At 49.7% G+C, this 27,691-nt stretch overlaps 3 protein-coding genes and 1 long non-coding RNA gene across 4 annotated transcripts in view; 2 read left to right on the top strand and 2 right to left on the bottom strand.

Annotated features, from left to right (window-relative positions):
- Positions 1–171: 171 nt before the first annotated feature.
- THYN1 (thymocyte nuclear protein 1) lies at positions 172–6,588 on the top strand. The gene is made up of 8 exons (XM_074936594.1): positions 172–265; positions 1,220–1,303; positions 2,399–2,625; positions 3,218–3,286; positions 4,090–4,182; positions 5,145–5,240; positions 6,158–6,308; positions 6,425–6,588. The coding sequence occupies exons 2-8, from the start codon at positions 1,261–1,263 to the stop codon at positions 6,466–6,468; spliced, it is 723 nt and encodes a 240-aa protein (XP_074792695.1). The 5' UTR covers positions 172–265; positions 1,220–1,260; the 3' UTR covers positions 6,469–6,588.
- On the bottom strand, positions 2,283–3,288 carry LOC141975903 (uncharacterized). Its single transcript, XR_012636018.1, has 3 exons — positions 3,192–3,288; positions 2,777–2,882; positions 2,283–2,310 (listed from the first exon to the last, which is right to left on the bottom strand). It is a non-coding gene; the product is annotated as an uncharacterized LOC141975903 (long non-coding RNA).
- Positions 6,589–9,788: 3,200 nt separating the features above from the next.
- VPS26B (VPS26 retromer complex component B) lies at positions 9,789–21,997 on the bottom strand. Its single transcript, XM_074936595.1, has 6 exons — positions 20,936–21,997; positions 15,952–16,108; positions 13,675–13,839; positions 12,122–12,297; positions 11,231–11,373; positions 9,789–10,674 (listed from the first exon to the last, which is right to left on the bottom strand). Exons 1-6 carry the CDS (start codon positions 21,156–21,158, stop codon positions 10,528–10,530), a joined length of 1,011 nt encoding a protein of 336 aa, XP_074792696.1. The 5' UTR covers positions 21,159–21,997; the 3' UTR covers positions 9,789–10,527.
- A 536-nt stretch (positions 21,998–22,533) lies between these two features.
- The window catches only part of NCAPD3 (non-SMC condensin II complex subunit D3), a 47,559-nt gene continuing 42,401 nt past the window's right edge, over positions 22,534–27,691 (top strand). Inside the window, exon 1 of the mRNA XM_074936725.1 lies at positions 22,534–22,620. Within this exon, the coding sequence (XP_074792826.1) occupies positions 22,557–22,620 (64 nt within the window). The 5' untranslated portion in view covers positions 22,534–22,556. The remainder of the gene's footprint in view (positions 22,621–27,691) is intronic.

The raw sequence follows: 27,691 nt of genomic DNA, 5'->3' as shown, positions 1-27,691 counted from the left end.
GGACTACAACGCCCAGAAAGCACCGCGCGGGGAGGCTGAGGAATTGTGGGAGCTGTAGTCCCCCTTCCCCCCACCATTGCGGGATTGAGGCTCTCGCATTGGCCGCTGGGCAGGGGGCAGGTCTTAAAGGCATTGCACGTTTGCATAACTTTTATTGCCCGCCGACCTTCAGCAGGCGGGGCCCACCCCTCCACCCCCACCCGCTGTGCAGCCAGGAGGAGCATCCCTCCCTCCGCAGAGAGAGGGGCTGCTGCCCCCGCAGCTGGTGAGGGGAGGCCTGGCGACGGTGGAGCGGGTGGCTAGAGCGGGGAGCGGGGCATGGGGAGCGGGAGCAAGCCCAGGGCATGGGGGGGGGGGGGGGGAGGAGAAACAAGCGCTGGGCATGGGGGGGGGGGCGAGGGCAGGGGAGGGAGCAAGCCCTGGACATGGGGAGGGGATGGAGAGGGAGCAAGGCATGGGCATGGGGGGGGGGAGGAGAAACAAGCGCTGGGCATGGGGAGGGGAGGGGAGGGAGCAAGGCATGGGCATGGGGGGGGGGAGGAGAAACAAGCGCTGGGCATGGGGGGAGGGGAGGGGAGGGAGCAAACCCTGGGCATAGGGGAAGGGGGGGTGGGGTGAGCCCTGGGCATGGCGATTTGGTGGGGTAGTGGGAGGAAGCCTGGGGAGCAATGACTGTTCTGCTGTGGTTACCAGCAAAGTTGCCCATTAGCTCACTAAGCAGACATCAGGTTGGTCCAACACCTACCATTGGAGGATTCAAACTTGCCACCTAAAGCTGCAAGGCTCTGTCCCATAAACCATCTAGTGCTCCCAGGATAGGACACCGCGGCTTGCACCTAGAAGGGGGAATGTTTATACCCTTTCTGCAGCAGCATAGCTGGCGCCCCGTCTGCTGCAGGGGTGCGAGGGAGGGGAAGGTGGACGGGGACAAAGGGGACATTTGTCAGTCTCCCCCCCTCCTAAAAAAACCCATCCTCAAAAGGGTCCCAGATTATTGTCAGAAAGGCCAAAATATGTACAAATTTCCCGTTTAGCAGTGGAAGAGCAGCTGATTGGAGAGTCTTCATCCCTGATATATAGATATATAGATATATATATATATCACAGCAAAATACTAACACAATAGCCAATTTTTACTTCTTTAAACTCTTTAAATGAATTGAATGGTTTCTTTCTCTTTTTGCTTGAATAAGTGGTAACAGCAAGTGCCCCCCCACAGGTGCTTCTACTTGCAGAAAAACTAGTTCAAGGAAGCCAGAGATGTCTCCGCAAGGCAAAAAGAGAAGCAGAGCAACATTGGCAGGTCTGTGCAGAAGTCTTACCCCGCTCAACAGCTGTAGCTTTTTGGCTGTTGGGTTGTCATATTTGGGTGTGGGTTCCAGTTTATAGTGAAAACATGGACAAATACTCTCTGTACTTGCCTGTAAGCTGCCCACCTTTTCATAGGCAAGGATTTTGCAGATTGTATGTCTCTCTCCTACAGATGGTCTGGGGGACCCATATGGACCTGACAGGAGTTTTCCCCTCTCTATAATAAGGGATAGTGATGTTTCCTTACAGTGCAACGCTGTTGGGAGATTTAATTTGTTAATATTTGTAAAGCATTCTTAGATTGTGCACTGTGTAGCACTGTTATACTACTTGCTAGAACAGAGGAGTATTATCAAACAACTAACCAACTGTGTTAGAGGCAATGTGACTTAGTGGTTAGGGCACTGGACATTGTATTCCCACCTCTGCTACTGATTTGCTGTGCGAACTTGGGCAAGTCACTTTTTCTCTCTGTGCCTCTGTTAGCCGCTCTCTTGGCTGTATGCTATTTACGATTTTAACCATTTTCAGGCAGGGACTGTCTCTTAGCATCTAGCACAGTGAGGCCTGTACCTCTGAGGCTTTTAGGTGCTGTAGTACAGGAGATTATAAATAAAGTACACTGTGATGTACAATTTTTGTATGTTCACTTATGGGCTAATTCACAGAGTTTGGCTGCCTGCACTTAGTTTCTCATCTGTTAGTACAAAGTAGTCTGGTTGTTGCTCATCATTAGGGCTCATCATTGTTGCTCATCATTAGTTTTCTGAATTAAGCTAATACACTGTGGCTTGTCTATTTAAATGACAGTACGAGCAAAACCTTGGCAATAGCTAGACCACAGCTGTCCAACCGACAGTAAAAACTCCTGTTTTTTTTATCTTGGAACACATTTCAGATGTGCTGGAAATCTTTCTAAGTGATGTCAACTGCCTAAGCTAGAGGCAGGGATCCACCAAAACTTCTTTTCTAGCCAAATGTTGTCCCGTATCAAGCCTGCTGGGATATAAATCAGGTGTTTACAGCAATTGTCAAATTAGGAAACAATGCGTTCTGATTTCTCCACTCATGTTGTGTTTTTTTAAAGATAAAGAGAGGCCTGCTGCTAAATTCGCCAAAAGTAAGATTCAGGAGGAGGAAGAACTCATGATGCCTGCAGCTAAGGAGAGGAGTTCAAAGCCCGTGGGGAGCAGCACAGGAAAGGCTACCAAGAAGGCGGCCTGCCCTAGTGCACAGGGAAGCAAGCAAGCGTACAGCCACTGGCTGATGAAATCAGAGCCGGAGAGCAGGTTTGAGAAGGGAGTGGATGTGAAAGTAAGCACTGGATCTTCCTTACTGTCACCAGCCCAGCATGTGCGCTCAGGAATGAGGAGGAATGGAAGCTGTTTTATTTCTAGCTAGAGGGCTAGTGTCTAAACTTTATGGATTCTGGGGTCACAGGATTCAGGTTTAATATCAAAATTACCTTATTTCTTTCTTTCACAATAAAGAGTCACCCTCTTCTCAAATATCCTTCTCTTTCTGGGTGTGCGCACACACAGATTTCATTCTCTTCCAGGCCCAAAGAGATCCTGTAAAAAAGCCACACCAGGCACTGTGTGTGGAACTCAGTGTATATACCTTGTGACCACGAATGGTTGAATTGACCCTGCTAGGATTTTTAATCCGGGACAGCAGGAAGTCTTTCTATTTCAGACCTGGTCCTTGGACTGCCAAAGCATTGCCTCTGCAGCTTAACTTCCTTTACTTTAAACGAAGCAGGGACCAAAAGCTTTGTAACCCAGACAGTATGAGGAGAGATGCCCTAGAAACACATCAGTGTACACAGACAATAAGAAAGGCTTCTGTGCATTAAATCCAAATGACAATCCAAGTCTAACCTCCTGTTTTTACTTTGATTGGGCAGTTCGGCATTGAAGACTTAAAGGCTCAACCCAATCAGACAGCATGCTGGGATGGAGTCAGGAATTACCAGGTAAGGAGCAGTGATTGAAGGCCTGGATTGCAAATACAGCATCATTGAAATATCACTATTGAAAACAAGAAAACAAAAATTAGCTCTTTATAAATGCTAGACTGCAGGCAAAATAGATGACTTGTTCACCCTGTGTCCAAATTCTTCCCCTGCGTACACTAAGCCAATTGTTCCTACTTTCTGCACTTTGGCTAATTATCTATGGCTTAAAAAAAAAAAATCTCCCCAGACATATTCAGGCAGGCCAGTCCTCTGGAAAGTAGTCTGATTTTTCTGTCTGGTTTCAGAAAGAAATATGCAGGTTCAAAGCAAACATCAACCCTCATTTCTTTCCTCTTCAGTTTTTTCCCGCAAAGCCCCGGCTAACATGACTCCAGCTTCTTGTCTATGTAGTTTTCTGTTTCGGCACACTAGTACGGTGGGAAATCTAAGCACAATTTTGTCTCTTTATAAACAAAACCAGCTTTGGTGCTTGTTCTGTAACCGGGAACTTTAGACTCCTGCAGTTACTGAATGAGGATGGCAGAGCTGCTGAATTCCAATAGACATTATAGCTACTACGACCCTGGGTCTTACTTGTTTTTCTTACTTGAACTTAGAGAATAAAATATCTTGAGAGTTGTAGGAATGTTTGTATGAGCGGGTCTGAAGCACCAGTGTTCTCCGCACTTCCATTCTTCCTTCTTGTTTCATTAAGCAGCTAATGGGCACAGCCTTTTGAAACCTTCCTATAAGGGACACTGCAGGCCCTCCTCATGGCTTAATTACAAAGTTCAGTGGTCTCTTATCTAATCATCTGACAGGCACGGAATTTCATGAGAGACATGAAAGTTGGGCAAGAAGCATTTTTCTATCACAGTAACTGCAAAGAGCCTGGGATTGCTGGAATTATCAAGGTGAGAGCCTCTTTCTAATCCTTGCAACAGTGAAATATTTCACTGCTGGTCTATTGGAAACAGCAGCACATTAGCCCTGCTCCTACCTCAACCCCAGAGAAATGCAAGAGTAGCCTAATCATTAGTTGTGAAGAGCCTACAATCACTGGTTCACAGACCAACAGAGCTGACTCCCACTTCACCCTTTCCCAATAGAAACAGAGCCAATTTATGCGATCTCACTGGTTTCATGCTGGAGTGTTTCCAGACAAGGCAATGGAATTATGCCAGATTTACACGAGTGTCCAAATAGAATCTGCCCCACGGGGTTCCACACAGTTGTGTATGAAGATGGTCTTTCGGATTAGACTTTAAGCATCTGACCTCTGTGGGTCTACAAGATTAAGAGTACATGGGTATCCCAGTGACATGGCCCTTGCCCACCCTCTCTCCTCCACTGTGGTGCACTGGCGCGTTGTTGGTCTGTTGTTTAAAAGGCTTAGGGCAGAGAACGTAAAGAAGAATGTCATCCCCTTAGAATGGAGCTCCTATGGTCATATCCAGGGAGAAACTGGCAACTCTGCAGCAGTATTGCCCCATTACTCCTCATCAAGATCTTTTGATGGACATCTCATATCTTATGCTGCTAGGAATACTTAGCTGGCTGATCATGAGAGGTATAGGCAGAGTGCAGGAACCCCAGTCCCTGATCGTTCCATCAGATGCCCTGTTTCAGTGCCCAGTTCTGACTGCAACCTTAGGCAAGTCCCTTAAACCCCTGACTCAGTGTACCCATATGGAAACTGCATATACCTCACCAAGCTCAGAGGGTGCCTAGATAGTATTTGTAAAGCATAGTAGTGAAGAGTGTGCTAAAGGTGTTGCTTTTGATATGCCCTTCCTCTCATTTATGGTGGGTCAGGAGATGTCAACAACTCAAGTCTTACTCATGAGTCTCTGCTCTGCTTCCCTTTTAATTTTAGATTGTGAAGGAGGCTTACCCAGACCACACTCAATTTGACAAGAAGGACCCTCACTACGATTCCTCCAGTACCAAGGAGAACCCTAAGTGGTCCATGGTAATGTATTAAGTTACACACACAGCCAGTTCTGAACACTACTGATGTGGGCAGAGGAAGGGAGAGAATCGGATGGCCTCCCTGGTCTATCAAAGCCCCTGTTCGAACCTACACCACCTCTGTCATGAGAGGGAATTGATTCCAGTTGTTTCCCTGCTCCTTTGCTCTACCTTGGGCCCCCCATCCTGGAGGATGCGGAGATCCATATACCCTAAAATTCTTACCACCTCACTTGGAAACCCTGCTGCCAGAAAACAGAACCTCTAGCCTCTCTGTAGTGCAAAGCTCAGTGGCTGGGGATGGAAGATTACTCTGCACACCTTTAAGTCCCAAGCTGAGTCTACACTAGGCAGTGTTTATTCTTAAAGCACAAGAACACAACTGTAGGGCAGTATTCGACATCAGCCCTATGTCCCTAATAAACGTCTTGTCCCCCAACAAGGATATGGACTCCTTCCTCTGATGCAGTGGCTCTCAACCTTTCCAGAATACTGTACCCCTTTCGGGAGTCTAATTTGTCTTTCCTACCCTCAAGTTTCACCTCACTTAACTACTTGCTTACAAAAATCAGACCCAAAAATACAAAAGTGTCACAGCACATCGACTGAAATTGCTGACTCTCATTTTCACCATAGTAAAAAATAAATCAACTGGAATATAAATATTGTACTTACAGTTCAGTGTATAGCATAGAGAGCAGTATACGCAAGTCAGCGTATGACATTTTAGTTTGTACTGACTTCACTAGTGCATTTTATGTTGCCTGTTGTAAAACTAGGCAAATATCTAGATGAGTTGCTGTACCCCCGGAAGACCTCTGCCTACCCCTGGTGGAGAACTACTGCTCTAACGTCAATAGTTCTTGTCCATTTCTAGCAACTGTGTTCCCTCATTGCCCATGTCTCCCCACTCACCAGGTGGACGTCCAATTTGTGCGGATGACTAAGCGCTTCATCCCCCTGTCCGAGCTGAAGGCTCACTACCAGGCGCACAGAGCTTCGGGAGGCCCGCTGAAGGACATGACACTGTTCACCAGGCAGAGGCTCTCTGTCCAACCCCTGACAGACGGTAAGAACCTTCCCCCTACTAGGGGTGTCTTGACAAGATTCCTGCTAAGGAGAAACCCTTGCTTAGGACACTAGTGTGTTCCTCTTCTTACTCCCTTTTCCTGCCCCTTCACCCAGAGGAATTTGAATTCGTCTTGAGCCTTGAAGAGAAACCAAGTTAGACAGACTGCAGCAACGGGGCCCATCAAGGCGGAAAATGCCCCCCGGTCCAGCCAGAACCCTTCCTTCCAAATTTATATTCTTAAACCCAGCCCCAGGGAAGACTCTGCGAGCGGACCAAAAGGAGGTGTATATATTCACTGTTATTTTGGTGCACCGTGCTTGTGTTTAAATAAAGCTTTTTTAAAGTCAGTGAGACCGACTTGATTTTTCAGGGCTGGAGAAGGGTTTGCAGCTCCTCTTTACCTCAGAGAGGACCAAAAAAAAAGAGCTTGCCTTGCTGATTCCCTTTACGACAAGCGGTGCCGAGACACACAAGGCTCCTTCCACTCCTCGGTGCAAACCCTGCCGTGGGGCAGAGAGACAGAGATCTCTCAAGAGCAAGGATACCACATTCAGCAAAGCAGGCTGCAGGGAGAGCGCAAGTCCTGATGTCAAGTTTTTAATACTGTCGCCTGTAGGACTGAATGATGTGGGCTGTGGTTGAATCCTTGTGCTGGGCTAGTGTTCACAGCCAAGTTCGCTTCCTGAGCTTGCTCTAGGTCCTGGTAAAAGGAGAAAAAAACCCACCCCCTGAAATGGAGTAGCCATAGAAGTCACCCATCAGCACGACTCCGGGTGCACTTAACATGGCTTAAAGGGGGGCCAGTTAGCTTTCCCCAGTAAGAAGCACGGCTGCGCCACGCCCTTGGAGGTAGCACGGTGAGGAAAAAGGCTGCGTTCTCCCTTCCTCAGGTGCCTGCTGAGCGCCCAGTCGGGCAGGACAGTTTGGACCTGCAACGTAAAACAAGCCAGACAAACGAACGCACGGCATCTGAAAGCCTAGAATGGCCCCTTTTAATCCAAGAGGCAAACAAACAAATTTTAAAATACAGCCACTGAAAAGATGAATTAAGAAACATGTAAACACTGCAGGGGCTAAATTACAAGTCACACTGCTTGGTTCAGTGCCAATGCACCCCTCCACCCCGTGAGAAGCTGCTTGGAGGGGAGGGGACACCCACAGCACAAGATAAAACAACCCAGCAGGGGGTGCACTGCAAAAGCCACAATAGCTCCCCGCTCATCTTATTAAACAGTTGGCTTTTTCTTTTCTGTCGGGGCTTGGAGTTGAAGGTTCATGTCTCTCCTCTCAAGAGCCAATCAGTATAGATGGGGCAGGTATCATCACCCCCAAACACAGGGCATAATAGAAAGCAGGTTGAATCATCTAATCAGAGAAGGTAAAAAGGTGGGGCGGGGTGACTCTCAAGCCTAGTCCTATGATGGGGGACACAGAGGTGTAGAAAAGTTAACAAAAGGAAACATTTTGGCTCATGCACCGTTTCTGACTAATCCCTCTCAGAGTGACAAGCAAATGCTGTCTGAGAAACTTGGGGAGAGGGGGATTTCCATCTTTAGGCAATCTCCTCAGGTCCATCACTGATCCTGTTTCACCACTCACCTAATGCAGAGATGTGTTCACCCCCTGGGCTTCTTAACACCAACATACTACAACCAAGAGAAGTATTCAAGCACAAAGGGATTTCAGGATGGCTGTTTTGAGATGAGGCAAAGGAGAGAGTGGGTCAAGGTGCAGCTGGGCTAGGCTCAGCCCCGCAGATACCATCTGTTACCTGGACTGTCTCCTAAAGGGAGCCTCACCTGTTTTCAAATGATTGTGCATTGCCATGGCACACCTGGATCCCTCTCAATGGGGCAGAAGCAGAGCAGAAGTAGCGTTCACGTTCATTGGCTACATAAGGCCCAAAGCACACCACTACCCCTACACATGATGTAACAAAGCAGCTGCCTTTAATATGAGTGTGCTTCGGTCTGAGGGAGGAGACTGCTGTTCCAGTCCACAGCAGGGATCTCTCACATACAGAGGCAGGGTAAGCCACACATCCTCACTACGACAGTGCAGAACATGGTGTGACACTAGTGTTCACAGCAGAGAAGAGGCAATTAACATCCCCTGGGATGAAGCAGGACTCTCCATCTAGGTTAAGAACCATAGCTCTACATGTGACTGAGTGAAAATAAAACTTAGTTTGGCAAGCAGAAAACACATCTATCACTGAACTACAGCAGCTTTCTTACTACGCAAACACCACCCCCCTCCCACCCAGACCCCACCGTCACTACAGGCACCAGGGCACTGTCTCTCACAGAGACAAGCGTTGCAGAAGATGCTTTAACTTCCCAGCAGCCAGAGAACAGCCCTACATCCAACCAGAGGAAATTCCAGAATCAGAAGCAAGCCTGGCGGAACATCAGGAAAACCATCAGTACCGCTCCCGTTAGAGGGAGTGATGTCTTGGTTTAGTTCAGGTTTTTGTCTCCATATGCTGGTTGGAGGTTTTATTACCTGCTTCCTAGAAAGGGATCTAAAAAGGATGAAGAACATCCAAATCCCATCAGTTAAGTCTAACAGACCATCTCTGAACTTGAAAGGAAGACTGAATCCCTTCTGGGTACATTCTCATGATCCCACTTAACTCAAAACATTAAATGGAGTTTATTTTGAGTGAAAGACATCCCATGCTCAGGTCCTGATAGCTTCATGCCCAAAGACACCACCACTACTGTTCTCATCAGGCCCAACTGACCAAGAGCTGACTGTATGGAACCAGAAAGTTTTGCCAGCCACCCTGCCATTTTGCTTCACTTAGCAGCACATACAGGCCAGTAGCTCCTTAAACAAACGTGTCCCATTTGCCAGGAATATTAATAGCTCATCCCAGGTGCCCAGGGGGTAACCTTCAAGCCTTTTACATACAGGGGCATTTAAAGAACACCCCCGTGTCCCCTCCTGTCCCACCCTGCTGCTCTTTCAGATAATTTTCAGCCAATCAGGGAAGCCCCCATGAGGTTTAACCACAGCACCATTGGGGTGAATCCTAGGGCCAGATGAAGCAGAGTTTCATTCAGATAAATTGGAAACAAGGAGAAAGCCAGAAGGGAAACAGTCCATCACTTACAGCAGCACTTCAGAGGCTGCACAGGCCACTGCACTGCTGCTGCTCTCTCTCACACCGCAAGGCTTTTCCTTGTACAACTCCTAGAGAGACCTGACTGCAACTGCTTCCCACCACAGCATGTGGAATCTGTACAACTGCTCTGCTATTACACTCTCTTCTATCTCCAGCATACACAAGCTTCCCAGGGCCCAGCGTGGCTAGGTCATACAGCATGGATTACAAACTACAGCCTGACCTCCCAGAGGCGAGACTATCAAGGCTCTGTGCGCTCTCTTTCACTGGACAGTTTCCTCCCAGACTCTCTGCCTAGCAGCTCCGCTAGCTCACCCATACCTCATCTGCCCTATACAGTATCCATATGCCTGTCAATTCCACAGACAGCTGCTATCTGCATTTTTAAATGTTAACCAAACCTCCTGCCCTCCGAGACGCTGCATCCATGAGCTCCCAAGGCAAGGACACAAAGGCAGCATCATCTGCTACGCTGCACAACCTGGCTCTGCTATTCACAGGGCTGATTCAACTAGTTATATAACGATTTGCAGCAGAGACTCCAGGAACAGCACGGGGGTGGGGTGGGGGGACGGACCATCAAGCACGCTATACCTCAAGCTTAAACTCCGCACATGCACACTCCCGCCTTCCAGCTGAAATGCTTCATCGGGCTCCCTCCTCCCACTCACCTCACGAGGGCTTCTTGATGGCAGCAAAATGCCTTCCTACATGCCCAAAGGGACATACCTACCGCCGAGGAGGAGCATCAAAATTTCCCCTTCCCGCCTCCCCACTGCCATGCTGAAGGGGTCTCATGACAACGGGAAAGCCAGGCAGCCCAATGGCCCCTGCATGTATAAAAGCAGCCGACCCCAGAGTAACGTAGGAGGTTGGGGAGCACTGAGGTACGTTCAACTTTGTGCCGTGGTTGCCGTAGCTTACATTGCCCCCACCCCACCCGACTGGTCCTTCGAAGATCAGAATTAAGTCAAAAAACTGATACTGATTTTCATAAGTCTCTGGTGAAATGTTTTCTTTTCCCCTCATTGCTGCTGCCGGCCCTGGACACTTGGGTTCTGCAGCAGCCTCGCTCCACAGGGCCCTTCACTGCCGGCTGTTGTTTTCTGCAGGCTGGGTGGGGGTCGTGGCCTCAGCATGGGAGGATGTCCCCTCAAACCGCTGAGACGCAATGGCTGCCTGGTGGGACATGCTCTTCCTCACAATGTCTCCTTTCCGCCATAGCACCACTTCCTGTCAGAACACAGACAGCAGGACCCGTTAGGACGTGCAGCGGCTACGCTGGCCCCACCCAGGATGTACTCATAGGTCTGAACGTCTGCCTAAGCTGCCGGAGCAGTAACTTGCATCCATCCCCATATGCTGGCCTATTCCACTCTCCATCCTTCAGCTGGGAAAGGCCATTCCAGCTTCAAGAGAGGGGCCCAGGCAGTGCAGACCTCTGGAAGGCTGGATGGTAGCACTCCTCAGAGGATGGGCCAGAGGCAGCCACTAGCTGCCAGGTCTGTCCCAGTATGTGGGGCGACATTTGCCATGGTTAATGCAGCGCAGAGAATTGATAGGGGGATTACAGTAGATAAGCCCTCTCCGAGGAGCATCCCTAACAGACCCAGATAGACAGGTGCATCCTCTATCCAACCCCCCAAATGATCTGGCTCCAGTGGGTACCCGGGGAGGAGCATCTTCCCCCACATCACCAGCCAGGCTGCCCCACATTCTTCTCTTGCGAGTTATAATGGAGTGCCTGAAGCAGCACTCCACCGCACAGCGAAGTCCCACCCTTTCTCACCTGCTGTTTGAAATAGCGCCTTTCTTCTTCATCGATCAGCACCAGGTTGAGGTAATAACGCACCGAGAACTTCTTATTGATGTCCCTCATAGTGGGCGTCAGCTCATAGCCCGCCAGGAAGAGTCGGATTGGAATGGACTCCCCTGCAAAAGGCATGAGCGTAGGCACAACATACTGATTCAAATCTTACAAGGACAGCACCGGCCCAATAAGGTAAAACCAGAGCAAGCTAACGCCTGCAACTCTGCGCCTGAGTCTGGCATACCTTACCACTGCTGGATGGGGTTTGGGTCGAATGCCCTCAGCTCCCACAGAATAGCAGTGAGCATGCTTACTCCTTAGCAGGGCCGTGCCCTTTGTGGCAAGCGTCCTTCCTCCACTTCAATACCACAGGGTTCCCTTCGTTGCCCACAGCATTGGAGGAGAAAGAGAATGGAACGACATTCCTTCTAGCGACTGACATGGGAGTTCTAGAACAGAACTGCAGGTCCCCACTGCTGAACACTATCATCCAGAGAGACCAGATATCTCGGGGGATTGGCAATGAGATAAGATACCACCTTTCAGTGCTATGTTCTGAGACCAGGCCCAGGTCAGCAGTGGAAGTCTATTCCTAACTGTACCACTGACTTGCTAGGAGACTTAAAGACACCAGCAATGTGCCTCAATTTCCCCCACGTTTGTAAGCTGACATGAGATTCACCAGTGAAGAGGGATGCACGAGCCAGCTATTACCACACAAGAAAAGAGGCACTCAGTTGAAGATAGACGACAACTTTATGGGACTCACAGTAGGTCCCACATTCCGGCAAAAATTAATGGTGCAAAACAGGTTCTGGACCTCCAAAGATTATAGGAGAGGAATGTAAATGGTTCCCCACCCCTTCTCACCTCTAACAGGTGCCCCATCCATGATCTCATATTTAGCTATTGTGTCATTCTCGTGGTAAACATTGGGGCCGGTCCCTGTCGTCTCTCTCTTGATGATATCTATCTCCATGTGCTTGATCTTGATCCGCACCAACAGGAAGTAGATTTTTCCAACAATCACATCTTTTAAGTGGTACCTTGAGAGGATAGGTAAGACAGCCAAGATCAGTTTTGGTCTCTGCACAACAGAGCAGGAAACAAGTTGACAAGCTGGAATGTGCCTGTCAGGCACTTCCCCATTCTCCTCAGGGCACACTTCAGAGTCCATGGGCACCCCAGCCATGCGTTCTGGGCTGCTCCAAGCAGTAACTTTGCATTCATGCTCAATTCTCTGGGCATTAGCAAGTCTGAGTGGGATTATTGGATGAAATGACATCTTAAGCTGGACATTCATAAGAACGTCCCAGCAACAAGATCCAAGTCTCCCAGCAGCAACTGCTTAGGTAATTTAAAACAACACCCTGCAGGAGGAGGCTCCAAGACTGGGTGGGAAGGATGAACTAGATCGGGGTGGCCCACCTGTGGCTCTGGAGCTGCATGCGGCTTCTTGCAGAGATGCTGACTCTGGGGCTGGAGTTACAGGTGCCGACTTTCCAATGTTCAACCTCAGGCCCCACCCTCACTCCACCCCTTACCCCAAGGCCCCGGCTCCTTCCTGCGCCCCCCCACCCCAAGCCTGCTGCACCCTTGCTCCTCCCCCCTCCCTCCCAGAGCCTCCTGTACACTGCGAAACAGCTGATCGCGGTGTGCAGGAAGCACGGGGAGGGAGGGGGAGGTGCTGATCGGCAGGGCTGCCGGCGGACAGGAAGTGCTGGGGGAGCTGCTGATGGATTACTGTGGCTCTTTGGCAATGTATATTGGTAAATCCTGGCTCCTTCTCAGGCTCAGATTGGCCACTCCTGGACTAGATGTAGCCTACACTGGTAATTTCCAACTTCTGTGCCTCAGTTAACAGCCACATAGTCCCACATTTAATCACACCATTCTGGCAAACAGCAGAAGCTGTGCCATTGGGCCACCCGGGACTCAGAACAATGGGAGTTCTCAATCTGAGTAAAATAAACCCACTTTCATCCTAATTCTATGCACCTCCCTCAGTATGTGGGTGCAGATGCCTCCGTCTGGATAAAGCACATTCCAGGGTGGTGGTGAGAGGGGAGAGATCTAAAGCAGGAACAGTCCCAGCACGTCAATCAACAGCCTGCCATCCACAATAGGGAACAGGGAGAGCTAAGATAAATTACAGGGCCCAACCTAAAGTTTACAACAGGAGCTGCCTCTGCATATCTAGTCAAGTTAAGGGTCTCAGAGCTGCAGCCTGAGCCCGAAAGTCTGCACTGCAATGAAACAGCCCCACGAGCTTGAGTCAGCTGGCATGAGCCAGCTGTGGGGTATTTTGTTTGTTTTTTTTGGTGCAGTGGAGACATGCCCTAAGAGTCCCACCCGGCCTACCCAGCAGGCTGCGTCCTCTCATGCAGGGAGTTCTACTCAGCAGCCGTTCTCAGGATACTTACTTGGATTTGTTATACTCAAACTCGATGTGCAGGCAATCCTCGATTCCCACCTCCATCTTGATAGAGGAATTGAGCTCCGGGTAGGTGCTGAGTGTGTGCACGACAATGTCCATCTCCTTCACCACATCATTTAATCTGCGGCTGACGGTCGCTCGGAGGAAATACCTGCAAGGGGAACACCTCATCCATTAGAACCCTTGCACACCACCTCAAAGGGTGCAAAAGCCATGGAGGGAGATGTTAGAGCGGAGGAGAGAGGAACATGGGCTTTGATGGAGCCGCTCAGACCACCTGTCCACTACAGGAGGCAGATTACTGGACTGGGTGGACCAATACCTGATGGTTTAGAAGAAGGGTGAAAGTCCTTTGTAGTGCACCTGAGCAACTGTACGCTGCTGTACATAGGTGAGACGTTCCAGCCTGAACCCTATGGCTTATTGCCCTAAAGCATGAGACGTGAGTACACTAATCACCACCTAGGTAACTAAATATCGATCATAAAATTATCCAGCCCTCTTAAATGCAGCCCCAGCATTTGACTCGTTGACTACATTTCAAGGTGACAGCATATCTTGACAGCCCAAATCTGAAATAGGATTTGCAATTTGTGAAACACAGCAAGTCAGCAAGGCATTTCTTTGCATCTAAGCCACGATTAAAATAAGCAGGCCCGATTACAGGACTATTGAAACACATTTAACTGACTCTGCTGGAGACTGAAGCAAATGACCAGACATTGCTGTTTTATTGCCAAATAAATTGGAAGCGTTTGGGAATCAGAAGAGACTTTGCTTTCCCTTATTTTTTAAACAAGAAGAAAAAAAAAAAAAAGGAGCAATTCAAGCGTGATCCACATGCACAAGAGAAGCCACGACAGGCTGCATTTTACTACTGAGCTCGCTGCACAGCTGCTGGAACTGCACTCAGCGCTTGACATGCTGTCCGAAGATGGCGCTGCATTCCATCGGCACAGGCGTTGAGAACCGAACATTCTATTTCGGCCAGGGATCAGAGGCACAGAGCCTTCGGCCGGCGGGCGCAACTGCAGTTGCAGCACAGACAAGAGCTATCAAGAAGTAGTTGCAGACTGGAGGAACAGAGGGGAAGCCAGAGAGAGAAGAGGGGGGAGAAAGAGGAACGACAAAAAGGGTCGAGACCTCCCTTTTCAAACGTGTGGCGTTCACAGGAGTTGGTAGATTTTCCACAGATTTTCTAGGCATCCCACACACAGTATCTGAACTGTCAATCCACCCCCATGGCCTAATGTTTAAACATGAAATGGGACTATACTGTGACCCCCACACAAGCAGCAGCTTGAGGGGCTCAAGACACATGCACACACATGAAGGGCCACAATTCAGTTTAAAAGGGAGAGTCCAGTGACACAGGCATAAGATAACTGTGTATTTACTAGCAAGATACAGATTAAAAATTAATTTCTTCAACAACCTTTAGAAATTATCATCACTGCTCTGTTCTCTCTGCAAGGTTAACTGGGAGTGTGGTGCCCCTCTCAGCTGGGAATAGCATTTTATCAGTACTTCCTCCCTGCTGGGGGGGAAACAGCTCAGGCTGGAATGCCTGGGAAATCAGATTTTAGAAGTTACTGTCAGCTTGTTTTAAAATGATAGAAAATGGTTAGTTTAACAGCAGTTCAATCACTTTTCAATGACATGCCCCTTTTAAACAATTAACACTCCTCAGCTCTGATTTCCCACGGATTTCAAAGGCAAGACCCATATCCCATGGCCCTAGTCTATGGGCTTATCTACACTGGCCCTTTACAACGCTGCAACTTGCTCGCTCAGGGGTGTGAAAAAAAAAACCCCTGAGCGCAGCAAGTTTCGGCGCTGTAAAGCACCTGTGTAGACAGTGCACCAGCGCTGGGAGCTACGCCCCTCATGGAGGTGGTTTTTTTTTTTTTTCCAAGAGCACCGGGAGAGCTCTGCCGAGACTACACAAGCCACGTGAAAGCTTTAACGCTGCCAGTGTAGACTACCCTATGTTATCACACTGTCAAAGTTGACAGTTCCCTACTGGATTTTCAGTTGTTCCTTATTATATTTAAGACAGATTGTAGTTCTATCTATTCTTCCCAATTCGACTCTTAGACACAGGCATTACACCCTTGTGTTGCTGTACTGTCTGTTGGTGTGTGTTCATTTGGGGTACCTGGTACTGTCTCTCTTACTAGAAAGACACTGCATGAAAATTAATGCACAGGGAGAAGGCTGAACCTTGGGACCGGGAGAAACCCGACAGCGGGAGGAGACTCACCGTAACTTCACATTCTGCCCCGTGTAGGACTCGTACGGTTTTTCCACATGCGTGAATTCAAAGTCGAATGTCTGTGACTGGGTGAACTCACCAGGACGGGCCAGGTCCTTCACTAGAGAGACAAATTCATGGTGGTTTCCCCGGTCATAGTAGAGCTCTAGGAAGAGAATACTCGGTTAAGCAGTGCTGCTCGCTCTTCTGTGAGTAGGTCAGCTTTGGGAGAAGAACTGCAGGAAATGGGCATGGCAGAAAGGAACCAGTCCCCTACAAAGCCTCTTCCCTATTCTATCCCTTCTCCTCCACTTCCCAGAGAGAGAAGGTCTCCCTGGAAATCCTGAGGTTCAAACACAAAGGGCCATGCTTCATCCAGCCCCAACTGGGCCAGATACACAGTGAGAGGAGTGAGCCAGGGTCTAAAGAGTAGAGCTGCACAGTTAGGTCCTTGACCCATCACGGGCCCAAGCTCATTTTGAAGTGCCAATAAAAACGAGAACCCGATTTTGCAGATTGGTTTGTTCACCCTAGAAATCAGCAGTGCTGTTCCCCTCACTGGACAGCCCATGTTCGCACAGTGGCTTACATTCTCCTCTGTCAAGTGCATGACAGAGTCCAATACAATGGAAGGAGTGCTCCCTTAATGGTTCGATTTAGCAAATCTAGACTCCTGGGTTCCATTCTTGGTTCTGCCACTAATTTATTGTGACACCCTCAATACTTCCCTCTTCCGTATGCTGCCTTCCCCCCCCCCCCCCATCAGTAAAATGGGGTCAGCTATGCATCCCCTGGAGGGTTGCTTTGCTACATTAGTATCTGTAAATTGCTTGAGGATCCTCCTAAATTGCTCGAGTCATCCTCCATTGTACAAGTAGAGAAGAAATAAGATATCCCATGAGCTCATGCAAAATATCCAACCCACGGGTAACGGAACAGGATAGACTGGTGTCAAAAACAGTTGAGTAGGTCAGCAAATATTCCACTCCCATGAAAGCAGGTAAAGAGAGAGTAGACAAAGAAAGCAGGAATGGAGATTCCCATGATGTCTCTTCAGCTTTACTCACTTACCCCTACCTATAAAAACAAACCAGAACATCTACGTGGGTCAGCGTAATCAAGGTTAATATATCCAGATTACCTGCAAAGACAAGGAACCATCACAGAGCAAATCAGCAGCTAGTGCCATCCCTTCTTTCATCACTTCCTGCAGATCTGCACCTCCAAGGTCAAGGCACTGGACTTCTAACCAGTAAAAAAAACAAAGCCCCAAAACGTCCCCAAAATGGGGAAGCAGAGACAAAGCAGAAGCGTGGGGCTAGGAGGCTTCCATCTATCATTGCTCATGTCTCTCAAAGAAAGTTTAAGCAGCAGTGAGCGCAGAGGTAGCCCCGTTAGCTCCAGGGAACAAAAAAAGGTTAAGAAGTCCATTGAGTTCCACACTATGCCAGCACACAGCATATGACCACGCAGAGAACACATCTTCAAGGGGTAAAGCTGAGCTGGTGGTTCTATGATGGCTACATGGCTGGCCAGGGAAATGTTAGGGAACAAGGGTCTGTGTGGAAGAGTTGCTCAAACCAGCTGCAGATGAAAAGGCAGACATTTTCCTGTGCCCTCCCAATTGTTCCAGCAGTTCTCCAAGCATAGCCGTGACCAAGTGACCATCTTTAATATAAAGTGGCCCATAGGAACTACAGCCCCTCAAACGTAATTTTCCATCTTGATCCAAGATAACAGAAAGTGACACACTAGGGGACCTGTATTCAGTTCGCTATTATACATAAGGGTAAAGGCACTCTACTCCAGTTTCCTGTATGGTGTGCTCCCAGAAAGTTGCCAATACAGCCCTTTGGTTAGGAAAAATTTGGGCAACCCTAATTCTTACAATCTGGAGCTGAGGTCACAGCTAAGACAAGGTCAAACATTATCAGATGTCCACTGAACCCTGCTGCAGAGGCTTTCTGAAGGGTGGTCTTGTCGTTAGAGCACTAGCCTGGGACTCAGGAGATCTGGGTTCAGCTCCCATCTCTGTCACAGATTCAACGTGTGACCCTGGACAAGTCACTTACTGTTTGTCTAATCTCCCCAGATGTAAAATATGCGGTAACGCTTTGTCTTGTCCACCCTTTTGTCCACCTTACCTCTTTAGACTGGAAGCTCTTTGGGGCTGGAATGATCTCTACTGTGTTTGTACAGCACCTAGCATAACGAAGCCCTGATCTTGGTTGGATCCTCTGCGCACTAATGTAATACAATCATATCATAAAGCATCTCTCCATTCAATACACCTCCACAAAGAGAGAGAAGGGATGCTCCTTTACGTGATGGGGAAGGAATGCAGGAGTGACATACAAAGAGACACAGACTCATCTCACAGCACAATGCCAAAAGCAATGACTGAGTTTAAACTGGGAAAAAACAGACTGCCAGCGTACTAGGCTCCCAGCAACTACTGCCCAGGGGCTGAGATTGGCACTTTGACCTTTAGAGGAGGAATTGAGGATTCTTCATATTTAAAAAGACATCAGCATGTTGAACGAACGTTTTTTCTAACTAAAAGCCCCAGTTTGAGTTCAACAAAGCCACAGTTTTCCATTCTGACTTTTTTTTAAATCTACCATTTTTAGGATGATCTCAGAGAACAGTCACTGCAGACAGACTGATGTCCTTAAAGGAATCTGCACTATCCATCCATCAGAGGGGAAACTGTCCTGGACGTTAACCAGAGAATCAGACAGAGGACTCCTGGATTCTATTCCCAGCTCCATCACAGACCCTATGATCTTAAACAAATCACACCGCTTCTCGGTGCTTCAGTATCCCCATCTGTAAAATGGGGGTAATGCCTATCTCCTCACCTCTGAGAGTCTAAATCCCTAATATGAGGCATTTGGAGATGGAAGGTGCTATAGAAGCACAATCAGTTATACCATCTTTCAGACTACTGGGGCTGTTTTTTGTTTTGTTTAAGGTAGTATAACCAAGCACAACCTGGACCGCAAGTCTGGGTATGAAAACTCTCTTTATAGCTGTAATAGACACGTACTACTTACGTAGTGCTTCATGAAGTCAAAGCACTGAGCAAATCAATCAGTCTTCAAAACTCCTCGGTAAATATTATTTCTGGAATATCATAACACCTAGAAGCCCTAGTTATGGACCAAGACTCTAGTGCGCTAAATGCTATACAAACACAGAACAAAAACACAGTCCACCTTCCCCAAAGAGTTTACAACCTAAGCACCCATTTTACAAATGCGGAAATGAGACGGGTGGAGTGCCTGTCCAAGGATGCACAGCGAGTCAGCGGCGGAGCAGAGAGTAAAGCTCATGCTGAGTTTACTCTGGAGATTTTAAACCCAGAGGCAGGTTATAATCCAGTTTCTGATAATGGGGCCTGTTTATATATAATTAGCTATGTGCTTTCTCTGACCCCAGAAGTGTAACATGTGGTGCAAGTGGAGAAAATCAGAAGAGAAATGAAGTGAAGGTGGTGGGGCTGGGTGAGGAAAAACATCAATTTAATCTTCTGTGCCAAGGGATTTGCAAGGAAATGTTATCCATCTCAAGTTGAAAATGTTGATCCCATTGATGTGCAGATGAACAGCTTCTACCGAGATTTTTAGAGCAGACAGGGCCCTGGATTTAAGGTCTTGTCTGAAAAGCCCCACACATGCATGGTACAGAGTTAATAAACGAATAAAAACTGTGCAAGTTACTCTAGGGTTTATCACTTCTTTTCACTCAAACGAGTCCACAAAACGTTTAGTTCTTCATACCAATAGTATAGTGGGTAAGGCAAGCACCTTCCCTCCTGTTATGGGGGGAGGGATCACTTATCTAAATTGGGTTTGCACAGTATAAAATTGCCAAATTCAAACTGCAATCACAGGAATAACAGCTCAGATATCAGATGACTTCAAGTGGATATGGGGGCTTAGCCACCCCAACAGGGTGAGCAGAATCAATGGAGCTGGGGACAGCAAGCTTTGAAAGGAAAGGAAGCTGACCCACACGGGTAGTTCACTTCTGGGGCATAGCTCATAACTGAAATGTGCACATACACCAGCTGGTCTGTTGCCTCATGCCCTCAATATAACCATTACTTCCCACAGCAGCCCTTCCCATCACACACAATGTACTCAATAGCACAGTAAATGCAGCTAGAGACATAGCAACATGTTAATAAAAAGGATGGAGCATAATAAAGAACCCATCTTATACACTATAAGGGATGCTGCTGCCAAGATTTTAAAACTTAACAACAACCCTGGAGGTTTGAATCTGAATTAAAAAACTCTATATATTTCAGAGCTCAGGTCACTGACTGAGCAGAAACAGGAAAATAGGATGAGAGAGAACAATGACCTGAAAAAGGAGTGGAACTACCTCCCTTCTGCACAGATTCAAGGGTACAGAACACATGGCTTGTCCAAACCTAAAAGGGGATTTAAAATAATTTCTGATAATCAAGGGACTTTTCAGCATAATTACAAGACGCTGGGGATCATAACCCAATTTCCAAGAACAGGATGCACTGTAACTACATTCCCATTTCCTAGGCTAATGGGAGACAGAACCTTGCCAGTGTTAACATTTAAGTATATTCCACCTGGAGGATTCAGAGTAGCAGACTAATAAATTGGTTAGTCTCTAAGGTGCCACTAGTACTCCTTTTCTTTTTGCAACCTGGAGGAATTAGCCATGCAAAACAAATAAATAAAACTCCATTCAGTGCACTGCTATGTATTGCTGCCCTCACTGAAGGGGTTTCATTTTTAATTTCAGAAGGGAAAGAGCAATCAGACTCCAACCAGAGGAATCACTACAGGATGGCAGGCGGATGAATGTGTTGCAAGCAAGCTTTAGGAAGCTGTGAGCCCAACCCACTCCGCCATGCTGGTACAAAGTATCCCTCCCCTCACCCCTCCCAATTAAAGTCCTTGGCAATACACCATGCAATACTCACACCCCCACATTCCCCGCTCACCAATTTGTCCAATGAACTCCACCTTGATGCCTTGGTGCTCCAGCCGCTTGTTTGGGTGCTTGAGGGTGAGGGTGACCCGACCTGATACTGTCTCCCCATCGTAGAAAAGGAAGTATTTCTCCTTCTTGCCCTCTTCAGTCTTGTGCTCAGCCCTGCGCCTGCTCTCCGCATCGCTCAGCACCAGCTCCAACTCTGCACTCTGCCCAAACCCAAAGAAGCTCATCTCACTGCTGGGGAGGGAGGGACAATCCCAGAGGGCTAATGGGGTTGCTGTGGGGAATGGGGTGTACTACTCCAGGGAGCACTGGAAGAGTGGCAACGTTTGAGAATTTTGTTTTCTTCAAGGGGCTCAAATACGATGGCAATGGATGCAGTACAGAAACCCAGATAAGGAAAGCGGATGTAATCCAATTTTAGGGATGAAGACTGTAATGCTAAAGGATCTTGGTGAGGTTCAATCCTAGCAAGCTGCTTGACTTCAGGATGGAAGAGAGTTCAATACAGCTCAAAGGCACTAGAGGGATATATATTTCTGGGGGACGGGGATAGAGTAACCTCAGAGCGCTAGAGGGCTCCTGTTGCTTAGGAAGGGGAGTTAGAGAAGGGTGGTCCAATGCTACCAAGAGAGGGCCTAGAAAGCTGCTTAAAAGAGCGATGTAACAGCCTAAGGAGCTGCTGCTGTTTTGGAAAGGGCTGCAGCATAAAGGTCGCCCTTGGAGTCTGCAGCCGCTGCTCGGAGATGAATTACAAGGGAGGGCCCTTGGCAGCTGGAGGCCGAGGGATTCAGTGCACCCCGTGTGGGGTCTTCTGCCTCTTACCTTCAGTACTCAGGAAGGGGTGTGGGGTGCTGGGTAACGAAACGGGAGCACTTACCGCTTGGGGTGTGTGTGTGGGGGGTGCAATGCAGCAGGGGCACCACTGCTAGGGGAAGGAGGTGCAACTGGGAGGGTCCCCCCCAGCGAGAAGGTATCGAGAGTACTCCGGCTGTGGGGCAAGAGGGTGCAAATGGGGAGGCGCCCCGGCTGTGGGGGCAAGAGGGTGCAAATGGGGAGGCGCCCCGGCTGTGGGGGCAAGGGGGTGCAAATGGGGAGGCGCCCCGGCTGTGGGGGCAAGGGGGTGCAAATGGGGAGGCGCCCCGGCTGTGGGGGCAAGGGGGTGCTCTGGGAGGCCCTGCTGGCAAGCGCCCAGCCCCCGTGGTCTCCGCAGGGCGAACGGAGCGCAGCGGTCACCCCGCGGCGCAGGAGCCGGGCTCGGAGCTCGCACGATGCGGACCCCGCTGCAGGCCGGGTGCGAGGGGCTCCGCAGCCCAGACGCGCTCGCGCTCTGCCCCGGCTGGCTGGCACTAGCTGCGCTCGAGCTGTCCTCCAGGGCCGGGCCTCGCACTGCGCAAGCGCCGCCCGGCCCGGCCTCGCTTCCTCCCATTGCGCAGGCGCCATCTCCCCGTTCCGGGGCTCACTCCGCGCGCCGCCGCATTGGCTCCGCTGTGGGCGCCCCGCGCAGGCGCAGCGGGCCAGCCAGTCCCCGGCCCCCGCCGACAGCGGACGGTGATTGGTCGCTGCCAGGCCGGAGCGCGGATTGGCGGGTTCGAAGGCGCCGGCGGCGCCGAAGCGAGGGAGGCAGGATGGTGGCGGCCGAGGCGCCTTTGCGGGGCTTGGCGAGCTGGGGGCTGCGGGCGGTCAGTGCGGGTAAGCGGCGGGAGGCCTGAGCCCGGCCATGGGGCTGCTGGGGAGACCTTCAGGGGAGGGGGACTGAAGGAAGAGGGGATCCTACGGGGAGGGGCTGGGGGAGGAGAACTGGAAGAGGCGGGGGGGCTGGGAGAGGCGGGGGGGAGGAGGAGAACTGGAAGAGGCGGGGGGGCTGGGAGAGGCGGGGGGGAGGAGGAGAACTGGAAGAGGCGGGGGGGCTGGGAGAGGCGGGGGGGGAGGAGGAGAACTGGAAGAGGCGGGGGGGCTGGGAGAGGCGGGGGGGGAGGAGGAGAACTGGAAGAGGCGGGGGGGCTGGGAGAGGCGGGGGGGGAGGAGGAGAACTGGAAGAGGCGGGGGGGCTGGGAGAGGCGGGGGGGGAGGAGGAGAACTGGAAGAGGCGGGGGGGCTGGGAGAGGCGGGGGGGGAGGAGGAGAACTGGAAGAGGCGGGGGGGCTGGGAGAGGCGGGGGGGGAGGAGGAGAACTGGAAGAGGCGGGGGGGCTGGGAGAGGCGGGGGGGGAGGAGGAGAACTGGAAGAGGCGGGGGGGCTGGGAGAGGCGGGGGGGGAGGAGGAGAACTGGAAGAGGCGGGGGGGCTGGGAGAGGCGGGGGGGGAGGAGGAGAACTGGAAGAGGCGGGGGGGCTGGGAGAGGCGGCGGGGGAGGAGGAGAACTGGAAGAGGCGGGGGGGCTGGGAGAGGCGGCGGGGAGGAGAACTGGAAGAGGCGGGGGGGCTGGGAGAGGCGGCGGGGAGGAGAACTGGGAGAGGCGGGGGGGGCTGGGAGAGGCGGCGGGGAGGAGAACTGGACGAGGCGGGGGGGGCTGGGAGAGGCGGCGGGGTGGAGAACTGGACGAGGCGGGGGGGGCTGGGAGAGGCGGCGGGGAGGAGAACTGGACGAGGCGGGGGGGGGCTGGGAGAGGCTGCGGGGTGGAGAACTGGACGAGGCGGGGGGGGCTGGGAGAGGCTGCGGGGTGGAGAACTGGACGAGGCGGGGGGGGCTGGGAGAGGCGGCGGGGAGGAGAACTGGACGAGGCGGGGGGGGCGTTCTGAGGTTCCAGGGGCTGAAGGATGAAGGGGCTTTCGGGGGCTGGGGTAGTCACTGCTTCCTCCGTCTGCAATGCCTGGAGCTTAGGGTGAGGGAGGGTTCCTGAGTTCTCCTCTGTATCTACCTCCTACCCATCAAGAGCCCCACCTCCAAAGGGAGTGGACTGAGGGGCTGGCCTGGGGAGTCTCTGTGGGATCCTGGAACAGGTTGGTGTGGGAGCCAGGACTCCTGGATTCTACTCCCCGAGCTGCCCTGAACATCGCTGCTCCTCTCCGTGCCCCTCTGTGGAATAGCTCCAGTGCTATTGGCCTGCTTCATGGGGAGCTCAGGGTTTAAAACCAGAGCCGCCCCCACCTGGATTATCTGTCACTGCCTGTTTCCCGAATCTGGGATCTCGCCCTTTGTCAGTTGCACTGAGCATTTTCTCCATTGTCGGAAATCACTCTATTCAGCGGCCCCCTGTTGTCCAGTTTGCCACTGTTCTGCTGTAGTTTGCTAGTTATTAATAATGCCGTGGATATTAAAACTGGGCTGCATCTCTTCTGTGGATAATAAAAAGCTGCTCTGATTCATAGATCAGTTGAGCTGTCTGATTTAACTTTTCTTTGTTTCCGGTTTCATTGTTTTCTATTTCAGAAGCTTGCAGAATGTGTAGTTTTCAAAAACAGTAGGGGGATGTTTATTTCTTTTAGCAGCTGCTTCTATTTATAGGTTTCAGAGTAGCAGCCCTGTTAGTCTGTATTCGCAAAAAGAAAAGGAGGACTTGTGGCACCTTAGAGACTAACAGATTTATTGGAGCATAAGCTTTTGTGAGCTTCAGCTCACTTCATCCGATGCATTCAGTGGAAAATACAGTGGGGAGATTGATATACCTAGAGAACATGAAACAATGGGTGTTACCATACAGACTGTACGGAGAGCGATCACTTAAGATGAGCTATTAGCAGCAGGAGGAGGGGGGACCTTTTGTAGTGATAATCAGGGTGGGCCATTTCCAGCAGTTAACAAGAACGTCTGAGGAACAGTGGGGGAGGGGGAATAAACATGGGGAAATAGTTTTACTTTGTGTAATGACCCATCCACTCCCAGTCTCTCTTCAAGCCAAAGTTAATTGTATCCAGTTTGCAAATTAATTCCAATTCAGCAGTCTCTCGTTAGTCTGTTTTTTAAGTTTTTTTGTTGAAGAATCGCCACTTTTAGGTCTGTAATTGAGTGACCAAAGAGATTGAAGTGTTCTCCCACTGGTTTTTGAATGTTATAATTCTTGACGTCTGATTTGTGTCCATTTATTCTTTTACGTAGAGACTGTCCAGTTTGACCAATGTACATGGCAGAGGGGCATTGCTGGCACATGATGGCATATATCACATTGGTAGATGTGCATGTGAACGAGCCTCTGATAGTGTGGCTGATGTGATTAGGCCCTATGATGGTGTCCCCTGAATAGATATGTGGACACAGTTGGCAACGGGCTTTGTTGCAAGGATAGGTTCCTGGGTTAGTGGTTCTGTTGTGTGGTGTGTGGTTGCTGGTGAGTATTTGCTTCAGGTTGGGGGGCTGTCTGTAAGCAAGGACTGGCCTGTCTCCCAAGATCTGTGAGAGTGATGGGTCGTCCTTCAGGATAGGTTGTAGATCCTTGATGATGCATTGGAGAGATTTTAGTTGGGGGCTGAAGGTGATGGCTAGTGGCGTTCTGTTACTTTCTTTGTTGGGCCTGTCCTGTAGTAGGTGACTTCTGGGTAGTCTTCTGGCTCTGTCAATCTGTTTCTTCACTTCCGCAGGTGGGTATTGTAGTTGTAAGAATGCTTGATAGAGATCTTGTAGGTGTGTGTCTCTGTTTGAGGTGTTGGAGCAAATGCGGTTGTATCGTAGAGCTTGGCTGTAGACAATGGATTGTGTGGTGTGGTCTGGATGAAAGCTGGAGGCATGTAGGTAGGAATAGCGGTCAGTAGGTTTCCGGTATAGGGTGGTGTTTATGTGACCATCGCTTATTAGCACCCTAGTGTCCAGGAAGTGGATCTCTTGTGTGGACTGGTCCAGGCTGAGGTTGATGGTGGGATGGAAATTGTTGAAATCCAGGTGGAATTCTTCAAGGGTTTCTTTTCCATGGGTCCAGATGATGAAGATGTCATCAATGTAGCACAAGTGCAGTAGGGGCATTGAGAGACGAGAGCTGAGGAAGCATTGTTCTAAGTCAGCCATAAAAATGTTGGCATACTGTGGGGACATGCGGGTACCCATAGCAGTGCCACTGATTTGAAGGTATACGTTGTCCCCAAATGTGAAATAGTTATGGGTGAGGACAAAGTCAGAAAGTTCAGCCACCAGGTTTGCTGTGACATTAACGGGGATACTGTTCCTGACGGCTTGTAGTCCATCTTTGTGTGGAATGTTGGTGTAGAGGGCTTCTACATCCATAGTGGCCAGGGTGGTGTTTTCAGGAAGATCACCGATGGATTGTAGTTTCCTCAGGAAGTCAGTGGTATCTCAAAGATAGCTCAGACGTTCTTGTCAACTGCTGGAAATGGCCCACCTTGATTATCACTGCAAAAGGTTTCCCCCTGCCGGTAATAGCTCACCTTAAGTGATCACTCTCGTTACAGTGTGTATGGTAACACCCATTGTTTCATGTTCTCTAGGTATATAAATCTCCCCTCTGTATTTTCCACTGAATGCATCGGATGAAGTGAGCTGTAGATCCCGAAAGCTTATGCTCAAATAAATTTGTTAGTCTCTAAGGTGCCACAAGTACTCCTTTTCTATTTATAGACATTTTTGTTTGGAAAACTCTGTTAGAGTTTATAAGATGCTACTTGAGAATAGGTTTAAGAGTAACAGCTGTGTTAGTCTGTATTCACAAAAAGAAAAGGAGGACTTGTGGCACCTTAGAGATTAACAAATATATTTGAGCATAAACTTTCGGGAGCTACAGCTCACTTCATTGGATGCAACTTGAGAATAGTTTCTTATTGACATAATTGTCAGTAGTAGACAGCAGAAGAAGTTGTATATCTGTCCAATACGCTATGTCAGGGGTAGGCAAACTTTTTGGCCCGAGGGCCACATCTGGGTATGGAAATTGTATGGAAGGCCATGAATGCTGACAAAATTGGGGTTGGGGTGCAGGAGGGGGTGTGGGCTCTGGGGTGGGGCTGGGGATGAGGACGGCGGGGGCTCTGGGCTGGGGCAGGAGGGGCTCAGGGGTGCAGGCTGTGGGCGGTACGTACCTCAAGCAGCTCCAGGAAGCAGCAGCATGTCTCCGCTCCAGCTCCTACGTGGAGGCCCGGCCAGAGGGTTCTGCACGCTGCCTGGTCTGCAAGTGCCACCCCTGGAGCTCCCATTGGCCACAGTTCCCAGCCAATGGGAGTTGTGGGGGCGGTGCTTGGGGTGGTGGCAGCACACAGAGCCCCCTGGCTGCCCTTAAACATAGGAGCCATAGGGAGATCTTGTCACTGCTTCTGGGAGCTGCCCAGATCTGTGGCATGTGCACACAGAGCAGCCCCCGAGCCCACTCCCTGGCTGGAGCGTGGGAGCTGGGCAAGTCCCAGACCCTGCTCCCCAGCAGGAGCTCGAGGGCTGGATGTGGCCTGTGGGCCGTAGTTTGCCCACCCCTGGGCTGTGTGATTCTAATTTGCACTTGCTGAAAATTTCCATAAGAATGCTAGAGCAAAACTTAGGGGTGGGGGTGGGAGTGTAAAAATAATTTTGTTGATTTTGGGCTTTGTGTTTAAATAAATAAGACAAATGCAAAAATTGAGCCAAATTTTGAACTGACATTCTTGCTGAAATGTTCAGCAACAGCAATTCAGATATATGTGTGTGTGTGTGTATATATACACACACATATATATATCTCAGAGTTGTATGTAACTTCCACACGCTATTGCTATTAATTCTTTGTCAATAAGAAACTAATATGAAATGTAATTCTCAAATTTACGGTTTGAAATGTACAATAATCTCAATTTCTGCATTCAATTTTAATAAATAATTATTAACATCTGTGGTTTTTCTCTTGGTTTCTTGCT

This window comes from Natator depressus, chromosome 22 (genome assembly GCF_965152275.1).
Source record: "Natator depressus isolate rNatDep1 chromosome 22, rNatDep2.hap1, whole genome shotgun sequence".
Classification (NCBI taxonomy): Eukaryota; Metazoa; Chordata; order Testudines; family Cheloniidae; genus Natator; species Natator depressus.
Note: the sequence above shows the minus strand (reverse complement) of the source record. Positions and strands in the feature narration are given on the sequence as shown.